The sequence below is a fragment of the Vulpes lagopus genome, chromosome 2 (genome assembly GCF_018345385.1).
Source record: "Vulpes lagopus strain Blue_001 chromosome 2, ASM1834538v1, whole genome shotgun sequence".
NCBI classification, from domain to species: domain Eukaryota; kingdom Metazoa; phylum Chordata; class Mammalia; order Carnivora; family Canidae; genus Vulpes; species Vulpes lagopus.
This window is the reverse complement of record NC_054825.1, coordinates 158571571-158583993: the sequence shown is the minus strand read 5'-3', so window position 1 is coordinate 158583993 and position 12423 is coordinate 158571571. Positions and strand designations below refer to the sequence as shown.

The following is a 12423-nucleotide window of genomic DNA, read 5'->3' as shown; positions in this document are numbered from 1 at the left end:
CGTAAGGAGCCCAATATGGCACTTGATCCCAGGGCCCTGGGATCACACACTTTGAGCCAAGGGCAGACGCTCAACCCTGAGCCACCCAGGTGTCCCTTATGCACCTTAATTTTTTAAAAAAATATTTTATTTATTTATTCATGAGAGACACACACACACAGAGGCATAGGGAGAAGCAGGCTCCATGCAGGGAGCCCAAGGTGGGACTTGATCCCCAGTCTCCAGGATCACGCCCTGGGCTGAAGACGGCGATAAACGCTGAGCCCCCCGGGCTGCCCTGCACCTTACTTTTAAAAACACTTTATTGCTAACAAATGCTGACCATCATCTGAGCTCTCAGTGAGTCATAATCCTTCTGCTGCTGGAAGGTCTTGCCTTCACGTTGGTGGCAGCTGACTGGTCAGGGTGGTGGGTGCTGAAGATGGGGTAGCTGGGGCAACTTCTTAAAATAAGACAACAGTTGGGGCAGCCTGGGTGGCTCAGCGGTTTAGCACCACCTTCAGCCCAGGGCATGATCCTAGAGATCCAGGATCGAGTCCCACACCAGGCCCCCTGCATGGAGCCTGCTTCTCCCTCTGCCTGTGTCTCTGCCTCTCTCTGTGTCCCTCATGAATAAATAAATAAAATATATTTTTAAAAATAATACAACGGTGAAGTTTGCCACATCAGTTGACTCTTCCGGTCATGACTTCCTGTGGCAGCTGATGCAGTTTGATAATGTTTTACCCTGAGTAGAACTGCTTTCCCAATTGGAGTCAATGCTCTAAAACCCTGCCACTGCTTTGCCAAGCTTATGTGATATTCTAAATCCACTGTTGTCGTTTCAACAATCTTCACAGCATCTTCACCAGGAGTCGATTCCATCTCCGAAAACCACGTTCTTCGCTCCTCTTTCAGAGGCAGCTCCTCATCTGTTCCAGTTTGACCATGAACTTGCAGCAATGCAATCCCATATTCAGGCTCCACTTCTAACCCAGGTTTTCTTGCTGTTCCCACCAAATCTGTAGTCACTTCCTCCTCTGAAGTTTTGAACCCCTCAAAGTCATCCATGAGGGCAGAGCCACAGACATGGCAATTCTGGCAGAAACTCAAGCAGGCAGAGGAGGAGGAAGCCTACAGTGGAAAACATGGAAAGCTGCATGTGAGCCCTGACCAGAGACTGTGGGCCCAGAGAACCTAGAGGCAGGCTCACCAGGAGTCGCTGTCCTATGCCATCGGTTAGGAGAGCATATTTGGATCTTTCTAATTGGTCTTATATTAGAGCCAGCAACAAAAAATTAGAGAAGTTGTCAGTTATTAGTCAAGTCCTAGCCATTTTGGACCAATGGTTACAGGGGTATGGTATGGCTTCCTGCACTGCTCCTAGAGGGAGCAGGCTGGCCTCCCTCAGAATTCTATCTTTGTGCATGGTCTGACCATTGTCCATTTTTCTACACAGTCTCTCAACAAGGGAAATCAGGTCAAGGTTGGAGTTGGGACTGGCCCTGTGGCCTGGCCCTGTGGCCTGGCCCTGTGGCTGTGCTCTTGAGCACTACTTTGCACTGTTGTCGTTCTGTGCTCCCAACAGGCAGCGTCCCCACCTCAGGGAGGCACCTCTAGCCAGACGCCTGGGCTGAAACCCTGCAACCACCGAACTCCCTTGGACAAGTTTCTCCACCATTCTCTGCCTCAGCGTCCTTATCTGTGAAATGAGGTTGTTGGTGGTGCCACCTCATAAGATTACAGTGGGGACTGATGGTGCACAAAGAAGGCGCTCACTATTAGGAATCATCATCATTGTGGTCTCATCATGTATTGCTAGGTCTTTTAGGCTACCTTGTTCATTTTGTTTTCTTATTTACAGATTAGCTCCCAGACAAAAAAGTTATAGGATGGCAGGGGTCTCATATTTCCTTTTTATCTGTGTCTTAGCAGAGGATCAACTATAGTTGACAGTGTTAAATTTATTAATAACTAAATATATACTCCATCTACAGATGGAAGTTTCTCACAAATATCTCCTCCAGTTCATTAATTTACTAGAGTGGTTCACAGAACTCAGAGGCACATTTTACTTACCTGATCATTGGTTTATTATGTAAGAATGTAACTCAGGGACAGCAGATGGGAGAGATGCATAGGGCCAGGCATGGGAAGAGGACCCAGAGCGTGTATGTCATCTCCATATGTTTGCCCACCCAGAAGTTCTCAACTCCCGTCCTTTGGGGTTTATAGGGTGGCTTCATTACTTAGCCACAATTAATTAAATCATGGGCAATTCATGAATGACCCAACCTTCAGCCCTTCTCCCCCCACCCCCCAGAGGTCATCTCATTAATATAAACTCAGGTGTGGTTGAAAGGGTTTTGTTAGGAATAATAAGACATCTTTATTGCTCTTAGGAAATTGCAAGGGTTTTAGGAGGTCTGTGCCAAGAATGGAGATGAAATCCAAATGCACATTTCTCACTATAAATCACATTAGTGATAAATGTTAAAGCAAATAAATGAAGAGGGAAGGGACATACAGGAGGGATGTTAACTATAAAGGTAGGGTTATCATGGAAGGCCTGAGAAAGTGACATTGAAGCAAAGACCAGTGGACTGTATGGGACAAGACCATGTGGCCATCAGGGGAAGAGCATTCCAGGTAGAATATAGGGGTAGTGTAAGCATAGACAAGAGACATGGACAGGGACAGGGAACATACAACATCGAGCCTTTGCTTTTCCTTTGAGATAGGAAACCACTGGAGAGTTCCAAAGAAGAGGGACTCGGTGTGACCCACCTTTTAACCCAATTATGCCAGCCATTCTGTTGAAAACAGAGCATAGAGGGGCGAGGATAGAGTCCAAGGAGATGAGTCAGGAAGCTACTGCAATCATCCATACACATGAGTGATGTTGCTGTTGCTGACATGGTGGCTGAGAAGATGGAGTGATGTGGTCAAATATGGGTCTACAGTGTTTGAAAGGTAGCGCCTATGTGGGTTTTTTAAAGACCTGTTTTAGGGTCACAGCAAAACTGAGAGGAAGGTACAGAGATTTCCTGCATGCCCCCACCCCCACTAATGCACAGTCTCTTCCAACATCAGCATCCCCCACCTGGGGGTCCATTTGTTACCACTGATAAGCCTACATCAACACCTCATTTGCACCAAGCCCTATAGTTCACGTTAGAGGTCACTCGTGATGTGCGCACTATGGGTTTGGACAAATGTATAGTGATGCATATCCACCAGTATGGTCTTAGTAGTTTCCCTGGCCTACAAATCCTCTGTTCTCCTGTTCATCCCTCCTCCCTAACTTCTGGCAACTATTCATCATTTTATTGTCTCCAGTTTTGCCTTTTCCAGAATGTCACACAGTTGGAATCATACAGTAAGCAGCCTTTTCAGATTGGCTGCTTTCACTTAGTACTGTGCATTTAAGGTTTCTCCATGTCTTTTCATGGCTTGATACTTTGGCTCTCTTTGACACTGAATAATATTCCATAGTCTCGATGGACTAGTTTATTTATCCATCTACAATGGACGTCTTGATTGTGTCCAAGTTTTGGCAACTATGAATAACGCTGTTATAAACATCTGGTTTTAATGGGGCCATAAATATTCAGCTCCTTTAGGTAAATACCAAGGAATATACTTACTGGAAACAGTCACATCAATTGCATATGGTGAGAGTATATTCAGTTTTGTGAGAAATCTCCAGACTGTCTTCCTAATTGGCTGTGCCATTTTTTGTTCCCACCAGCAGTGAATGAGTTTTGGTTGCTCATCTCGCCAGCACTTGGTGGTGTGTTAATGTTCTGGATTTTGGCCATTCTTACAGGTGTGTAGTTGTATCTCACTGTTACTTAATTTCATGTCTACGTGACACAACATGTGGAGCATCTTTTCATGTGCTTACTCACCATCTGTAGAATTCCTTCAGTGAGGGGTCTGTTAAGGTCTTTGGCTTTTTTTTTTTTCGGTCAGATTGTTGTTTTATTTTTTTTTTAAAGATTTTATTTATTTATTCACGACAGAGAGAGAGAGGCAGAGACGCAAGCAGAGGAAGAAGCAGGCTCCACGCAGGGAGCCCGATGTTTTTAAGTAGGTTCCCACACCTAGTGCAGAGCCTAATGCAGAGCTTGAACTCATAATGCTGAGATTAAGACCTGAGCTGACAGGATGCTCTGCTTTTGTCTCAGGGTGTCATCCTGGAGTTCAGGGATCTAGTCCCACATTGGGCTCCAGTGGGGTGTCTAACCGACTGAGCCACCCAGGTGCCCCTGGTTAGGTTGTTTCTTACTGTTGAGGTTTAAGAATTATTTCTATATTTCGGACAACAGTCTTTTATCAGCTGTCTTTTGCAGTACGGCCTCAGTTTTTAATTTTAGTGAAGTCCACCTTATCAATTCTTTCATTGGTCCTGCCTTTGGTATTCTGTCTGAAGTGTCATGGCCACAACCATGGTCGTCTAGGTTTTCTCCTATTATCTCCTATGAGTTAAATAGTTCTGCATTTTATACTGAAGTCTATGATCCATTTTGAGTTAATTTTTGTAAAGGGCATAAAGTCTACATTTCCTTCTTCTCTTTCTTCTTTTGCATGTGGAAGTCCTTACAAGTTGTTGTTGTTGTTAAGTAAACTGTAGACCTAGACATGGAGCTTGAACTCATGACCCTGAGATCAAGAGCTGCATGCTCTACTAACTGAGCCCACCAAGTGCCAAGTTTTTAATGAGGAATTTTTGAGGGAAGACAGAGGTACTCAGTACTGAGTCAACTAAGTGCTTTGTTGTAGAGAAGAGAGAGCCTGGAGAATAGATTTGCAAACCAGTTATCAAAGAGGCACAAAGAACAGTGTTAATGAGGCAGGGATTAGTGTCCTGTTTTAAATTAATCTAAGTTTACAGGAAATATGAGGTTCTAGCAAATTCGTTTACTGAGAAGGATAGGAAAGAAAGAAGAAATTGGCAGCCCAGACATTGAGAAACTAGAGATAGACACTTTCAGCTCCAGAATCATTACCATGTGACTGTATTTCAGTAACAAAATCTATGTAACAAACTATGCATTTTTAAAGTATATATGTAAATATTGAAAGTCAGTAGTGATAACGTTCAAGCAATTTTTCAAGCAGAAAGGCATCTCACAAATGTGTATTTTCTTTGGATGTGTTTCAACTTTTTAAGAGAGGGTGGAACAGAACACACATATAAAAAAATGATCTGAATCATAAATGTATGGTATAAAAAATAATGCTACACACCTGAATAAACACCACCCAGGCCAAGAAAAAAACCACCAGCAGCATTCCACAGCCCCAAGTGTCCCTCCTGACATTCCCTCCCCACCTGAACCTCTGTCCTGAAACTGCAACACTCATGTGCCTTTTCTTCATGTTACTTTTATTTATGTCTTTGTGTGCACCTGAAACACTCTGTGAAAATCTTCTCAAAAGGAAGTTCAGTGTGGTGGGAAGAGTGCAGACCCTGGATTCAGAAAGACCAGGTTTTTTTAAAAAAAAAAAAGAAGGATGGAAGGAAGGGAGGAAGGGAGGGAGGGAGGGAGGGAGGAAAGAAGGAAGGAAGGAAGGAAGGAAGGAAGGAAGGAAGGAAGGAAGGAAGGAAGGAAGGAAGGAAGGAAGGAAGACCAAGTTTTAAATCCCAGCCCCTGGGCAGCCCTGGTGGCTCAGGGGTTTAGCGCCGCCTTCAGCCCAGGGTGTGACCCTGGAGACCCGGGATTGAGTCCCATGTCGGGCTCCCTGCATGGAGCCTGCTTCTTCCTCTGCCTGTGTCTCTGCCTCTCTCTCTCTCTCTCATGAATAAATAAAATCTTAAAAAAAAAATCCCAGCCCCACTGGCTACCCACTAGCAGCAGGACTCCTCCAGGCATTCCCTCCTCTGTATAAGCAAATGCAAACACCCACAATGCCAACCCCCCCATTGCCATCAGAATTCAAAACACAGACTCCGTGTTTATTCAACAAGTTTACTGAGACCTCTTGGCCCTAAGCCCTGTAGAAACTGGAGATGAATCAAACCCAGTCTTCACCCTCAAGAAGCCACAGCTTGGAAATAGGTAACTACAAAAATATCACAGCCAATAAGTGCTTTGAAACAGGGAGGGAAATAAGAAGGATGTAGTGTTTATAAATCCGGAGTCAAAATCTAACCGCAGAAAGAGGCAGGAGGGTTTGCAGCCTCCCATTTGCAGAGATGAGCTTGGGACCATCTAGAAAGGCTCTTTCCACAGATGCAGCCACATCCCCACGGGTCTCTGGAGTTCACTGTAGGCTGGCCCACTGCAGGGAGGTATAGACCACTTTACCATCAGGCTGAGGGGAACAGAGCAGCAGCGTCTTTCTGACGCTGGTCCCCAGGCGGCCAGCAGAAACCAGGTCCTGGAGTGGAATGGGGTCCCCAGGAGCCCAGCACTGAGCAATGTAGTGGGCGTGGAAACGAAGTGGGTCACCTGGGTAAAAGAGAGACATGTAGCAGTTCCCAGTGGTAGAAGGCTAGAAGACACTGGAATGTCTACAGGTAGGAGACAGGAATCATTTAAGTAATCACTATGAATATTTCAAAATAGCTCTTCTTGTACCTAGCAGTTCCACTTTATGGCATTTTTTACTTATAAGGATAGTGGCACTAAAATATATCTATGAAGATGTTCACTCTGTTATCATTTACAACTGCTAAGAAATGGAAACAATCAAAACCACAGACTTGTTAAATTTGTGGTCTCTCCATAAGACGAAATAATATATAGCTGTTTAAATGCACTTGATCTTAGCCAAAAGGCTGAGAAGCAATTATAGCTGTTAAAATGAAAAGAATGGGGATCCCTGGGTGGCGCACCTGGGCCTGCCTTTGGCCCAGGGCACGATCCTGGAGACCCGGGATCGAATCCCACGTCGGGCTCCCGGTGCATGGAGCCTGCTTCTCCCTCTGCCTGTGTCTCTGCCTCTCTTTCTCTCTCTCTCTGTGTGACTATCATAAATTAAAAAAAAAAAAAAAAAATTAAAAAAAATTTTTTAAAAAATAAATAAATAAATAAAATGAAAAGAATGTACCAACATGGAAAAATAAACAATACCCTGCGTGGGGAGGGGCAGGTGGGGCAAACTGCCACAGATGTATGGCATAATTGTATTCAAAAAACAAAACAATTGAATATATCACTGTCGTGATGTAAGAACTAGGACCACAAAGTCAGTCAAAGCCATGTCATGTGAATATCCAAGAAGTGACTCTAACAGAGTAAAAGAAGAAAAGAATTGGGGATCCCTGGGTGGCGCAGCGGTTTGGCGCCTGCCTTTGGCCCAGGGCGCGATCCTGGAGACCCAGGATCGAATCCCACATCGGGCTCCCGGTGCATGGAGCCTGCTTCTCCCTCCGCCTGTGTCTCTGCCTCTCTCTCTCTCTCTGTGACTATCATAAATAAAAAAAAAAAAAGAAGAAGAAGAAGAAAAGAATTTACAAAAGGATGGAGTGATAAATAGATGCGATAAAGGAGCTAACACAATTTTTCAGAAAAGGGCCAGATACTAAATATCCTCCATTTTGTGGGCCATGTTACAGGTACTCACCTCTGCACTGTAGCACAACAGGAGCCACAGACTGTACGTCAACAAATGGACAGGGCTGCGTTCTGGTAACTTTACCTTTAAAACCTGTTGGACTGCATTTGACCTGGGGTTGTGGTCTGCCCCTGAATTAGGTAAATCTGATCAAATAGAGTAGGAACCAGAGTGGGGTACCATACAGAAGATAAAGGGGTAGGTAATGTAAACCTACAAGAGCAAAGCGGTGAGATATCCCACATGAGAGGACTGTTAGCTGGATTTCCAGCCAGAACACAGCCAGGAGCCAGGCATCACTCTGTCTGGTGTGACACCTCTGCCGGCTCAGAAGGAAGCATCAAAACACTTGAGAAGATACCCCAAAACTGTTCTAAAAGACTTAGTGTCTTTTAAGATTGGGAAGATTTACTGTTAGAAATATTTAAGGGATTCAGACCTTGAAGACTTTCATCTTCAGGGAATAAGGATTTTATGTATATCTCATATATATCATTTATGCATTGTTTTAGAAATATTGATGTATTAGAACAGGTCAGGGATGCCTGGATGGCTGAGTGGTTGAGCATCTGCCTTTGACTCAGGGCATGATCCCAGAGTCTGGGTCAAGTCCACATTGGGCTCCTTGCGAGGAGCCTGCTTCTCCCTCTGCCTATGTCTCTGCCTCTCTTTCTGTCTCTCATAAATAAATAAATAAGATCTTAAAAAAAAAACCTAACAGGTCAGCCTTGTGGGCCAGTTTCAAATGTGTGATTAAGTTGTTGGTGTATTTAACCTTATTTCATTGTTATTTTATTACTTTTTTAAAATATTTTTTTTATTTATGAGAGAGAGAGAGAGAGCGCACACACGTGCATGAGCAGGGGGTAGGGGGGAGAGGAAGAGGGAGAAGCAGACTCCCCACTGAGCAGGGAGCCTGATGCAGGACTCAATCCTGGGACCCTGAGATCATGATGCAAGTTGAAGGCAGATGCTTTACCAACTGAGCCACCCAGGTGCTCCAAATTTATTTTTTTAAGATTTTATTTATTCATGAGAGAGAGACAGAGACAGAGACAGAGACACAGGCAGAGGGAGAGAAGCAGGCTCCATGCAGGGAGCTTGACATGGGACTCGATCCCAGAACTCCGGGATCACGCCCCGGGCTGAAGGTGGTGCTAAACTGCGGAGCCACCCGGGCTGCCCAGGTGACCCAGATTTAACCTTATTTTAACCTGTAGTTTTAGTAAGACTCTTAACCGTATTAGAACATGTAAACTTAAAACTCAGCCCATTTGCAATTTATTAGATCTGAGTTTTTGGCAAGTTCTATAACCAGAAAACCATACAACTTAAAAAGGAAAAGAAATACATTAAAATTTAAAATGCAGCTTCTAACGCTGAAAACCACATAAGGCCTTCTGTGAGTAGGATCACACAGGGACAAACAGTCCCTCAAAATCTGCTAGATTGATGGGGATCCCTGGGTGGCTCAGTGGTTTAGCGCCTGCCTTTGGCCCAGGGAGTGATCCTGGGGTCCTGGGATTGAGTCCCACATCTGGCAACCTGTGTGGAGCCTGCTTCTCCCTTTGCCTGTGTCTCTGTGTCTCTCATGAATTAAAACAAAACAAAACAAAAACCTGCTAGATTGGAAAGAAGGATTTGTAACCTGAACTGAAAGCTTAGAAACTAGATTATGAATTATTATGAATTCAAAATTTTATGAATTCAAAATATTATGAATTCAAAATCAAAATCACCTTTTATGTACAGAAGTCACAAAAAACCAGCAGCAAAGTAAGGACAGTGGTTCTGTAGAGCACAGGGCAGGTACACTGTCTGTCCTAAGTCAGTCCCTCAGTTGAGTGTTCGGTCTGAGAAGAGATGAAGGTTCTCAGCTCGTGTGCAGAAGACACGGTCGGTCTTCAACCAATAGCTAAGATTTGACTATGTATCAGGTGTTTCTATCCTTCTGCGTTCTCAGGAGGAACAAAAAAAGGTGATTTGCCTGCAGATTTACTTTTTTAACCTTTAAGTTACACAATAAAGGCATTCTTACTAAAAATTCAAAAATGAACTAATACACTGAAAGTCTCCTTTACCTATACCCAATGCACATTCCTTCTCAGAGGTAACCACTGTACTTGGGCTGGAGTACGTTCTTTCAGGCCTTCTTCTCCTTGCTAGTTACTTTCCACTCCATACTTCACCTTAAGTTCTCATATTCTTTCACTAGAGCCATACGGATTTTTTTTTTTAAGATTTTAAGTAATCTCTTCACCCAATATGGGGCTGGAACCTACAACCTGAGGTCAAAAGTTGCATGCTCTACCGGAAGAGCCAGCCAGATGCCCCTAGAGCATAATTTTTAAGGCTATTCAAATAACACGTACATAACTGCATCACAACAGAAAACATAATGTGCTTTTTACTGTACCTGTTTCCGACAAGTGGTTCTTTTTCCCCCCCTTTGGTCATTTTTTCATAAATGTACATGGACCTACATTACTCTGACAACTAACACCAGTGTGTAACCACTAACCTATTAATAATCATTCTGGTCGCTAATATTTCACTACCGTAAGGAATCCTGCAGTGATGATTCCTTGTACGTTTTGTGCACATATCTAAGAGTCTCTGAGTGAAACTTCTGGATCAAAGAAAGTGCTTAGATTTACTATACTGCCCTTCAAATGGTTCCCAAGTGTTCTTGTCCTTCCATGGGTTTCAGAGGCTGAGAAAAGACAAAAAGGTGGCAGGCTTGTGAAAAAAGGTGAGGGCTTTGAGAAAAAGGAGGTCCCTTTCACAAGGGGAGGTCCCAACAAAACTCACCAGGATAGACCAGGAAGTCACCCCCGAACTTGCCAGCTGCACTGAGGAAGAAGCCTCGTTCCCACAGGTCTCTGTAGATGCTATACCGAAGCTCATGGGCAGGACGGCCAGCATGCGGCCAGTCTTTGGACTGGACACGCCAATCCAGGGGCCTAGCCTTGATAGGTCGAGGCCTAGCAGTGGCCAGCTGGACCAGCAGAGCCGACCTGGGCAAAGGGGCCACCCCATTTGATGGTCCTGGCTGAGGAGAGGAGGAACCTGTGGGAGGTGAATGCAAGAGTCTGATGCATCCAAGGACAGGTCTTCCCATCCCCCAATGAGCCCCAGGCCCTAGATTCCCAGCCAGGATTCCCAAAAGATCTCCCTCTCCCCTGCTCCTGGTCCGTGGACTCCACTCCCACCCTCACCTGCTTCCTCCGGCTCTCCAGGAGCCTGGCTCGCACCAGCCTCACTCTCTGCGGCAGCCGGGTTCGCACTGGCCTCCTGGCTCTCGCTGGCCACCGATTCCTGCTCCAGCTTCTGTTTCTTCGCAGCCTGGCCCTCCGCAATCTTCTCTAGGAGTTCCTGACGACGAGTCTCACGGGCCTCCGCTGCCAGGGCGCTTTGCTCCTGGAAGTCCTGCTCTTGCTGGCGTTTGAAGGATGCCAGAGCCTGAGAAGTAAAGCGGCGGGAATCCCAGGATCCAAGTCTGCCCTGCCTTAGGAAGCCAGGAACCCTGGCTCCCTGACTCCTCCCTAACCCAAAGCCTGAACCTGGGGATCCCAGTCTCCAGAATCCAAGGCGCCCAGACCCCTCCCGCAGAGACCCGCAGTCTGGGTGTCCTGCCTCCACGTCCTGAGCGTTTGCACCGCCCCCACCCCGTCCGCCCCTTACCAGGCTGTGTTGGCGCGGATCCGGGCGCGGGGCGCTGACCAGGGTCACCGCGCCGATCTCGGCCAGAAGCCGCGCCTCTTCGGGCATCAGCAGCAGCGGGAGGCCCAGGCGCGAGTTCTGGCGGGGCCCGCGGGGCAGGGCGCCCACCGTGCGGCCCCCTACTCCCAGACGCTCCCGCAGTGCCTGCACCGCCTCGGCCCCCCATACCAGGGAGCGGCCGTTCGCCACCTCCACCACCAGCATCCTCCTGCGGGGGCCAGGGAGGCACAGCGGTCACCGACAGAGTGCTCCCACCGGGGGGTGGGGGTGGGGGTGGGGGTGGGCGTGGCGGTGGGGTGTCTCAGCGACGCCCCGCCCCTGAGCCTGGGGGGTGGAGCCTCGCCGGGGCCGCGTTCGCCACCTGCCAATTTTCCACACCAGGCCCCGCCCCCTGGCCGCCGGGCCCGCCCCCTGGGCCCCCCGGACCCCGCCCCCCGGCGATCCCACCAGGCCCCGGTGCCGCCGAGACGAGGCCCCGCCTCTCGCCGAGACGCTGGGGCCCAGCTCGGCCCTCCGGACCCTGCAGTCAGCGTTCCGGTCCTCTGCTCCCCTAGCGCGGGGCCACGCCCCCTTCCAGTGCCCCGGAACTCGGCCCCTCCCCTTTCCGAACCAACGAGGCGCGGCCTCAGGCCCTCCTCTCGCGGGGTGGGACACCCACAGCACAAGCCCCGCCCCTCCCGGGTCGGCCGAACTCGCAGCCCCGCCCCCTCCCGAAGGCCGGCGTCCGGGCTCCCTCGGCTCCCGTCAACCAGCAGCCAGGCCCCGCCCGCTCCGGCCGCAGGCGCTCCCGGCTGGGGAGTACCCGCCCTACTGAGCGAGCCCCGCAGCCGGAGGCCCCTCCCCCTGGGCACCCGCCGTCCGTTCCCTGCTCGGGCGGGCTCACCTCCTCGTGAGCGTTCCCCTCAGAATGCGGTCCCGTCCTCCGATAGAACGAGCTAGTCACCGTAAACACCAGCTCGCAGCCCCGGCGGAGCCACCCCTACGTAGCGCGCCACGCGCAGCTTCCTCCACCCCTCCCCACTCCGACCCCCTGCGTCAATCTCGTCACGCCGCCACCTCAGCCGAGCGGGAACTCTGGGATCCGCCCAGCAGCACCGTAGCCCCGCCTTCCCGCGAAGGGGAACAACCTGGCCCCGCCCCCGCGAAGCGAACCTC

General features: G+C 48.2%; 1 protein-coding gene and 1 pseudogene across 1 annotated transcript; both read right to left on the bottom strand.

Moving 5' to 3' along the window:
• Window positions 1-5940: 5940 nt before the first annotated feature.
• Window positions 5941-12308, bottom strand: TSEN34 (tRNA splicing endonuclease subunit 34). The gene is made up of 5 exons (XM_041743371.1): window positions 12152-12308; window positions 11230-11476; window positions 10764-11007; window positions 10357-10614; window positions 5941-6437 (listed from the first exon to the last, which is right to left on the bottom strand). Exons 2-5 carry the CDS (start codon window positions 11470-11472, stop codon window positions 6250-6252), a joined length of 933 nt encoding a protein of 310 aa, XP_041599305.1. The 5' UTR covers window positions 11473-11476; window positions 12152-12308; the 3' UTR covers window positions 5941-6249.
• Window positions 6630-6778, bottom strand: LOC121486030 (annotated as a pseudogene).
• Window positions 12309-12423: the final 115 nt, after the last annotated feature.

Excerpts from the sequence above, each read along its gene's own strand:
- TSEN34 (XM_041743371.1), bottom strand. The coding sequence starts at position 11,472 with ATGCTGGTGGTGGAGGTGGCGAACGGCCGCTCCCTGGTATGGGGGGCC. Across the intron at positions 11,008-11,229 it reads ATCCGCGCCAACACAGCCTG|GCTCTGGCATCCTTCAAACG; the intron begins GTAAGGGGCGGA and ends TTTACTTCTCAG. Across the intron at positions 6,438-10,356 it reads TGACTTCCTGGTCTATCCTG|GTGACCCACTTCGTTTCCAC; the intron begins GTGAGTTTTGTT and ends TCTTTTACCCAG.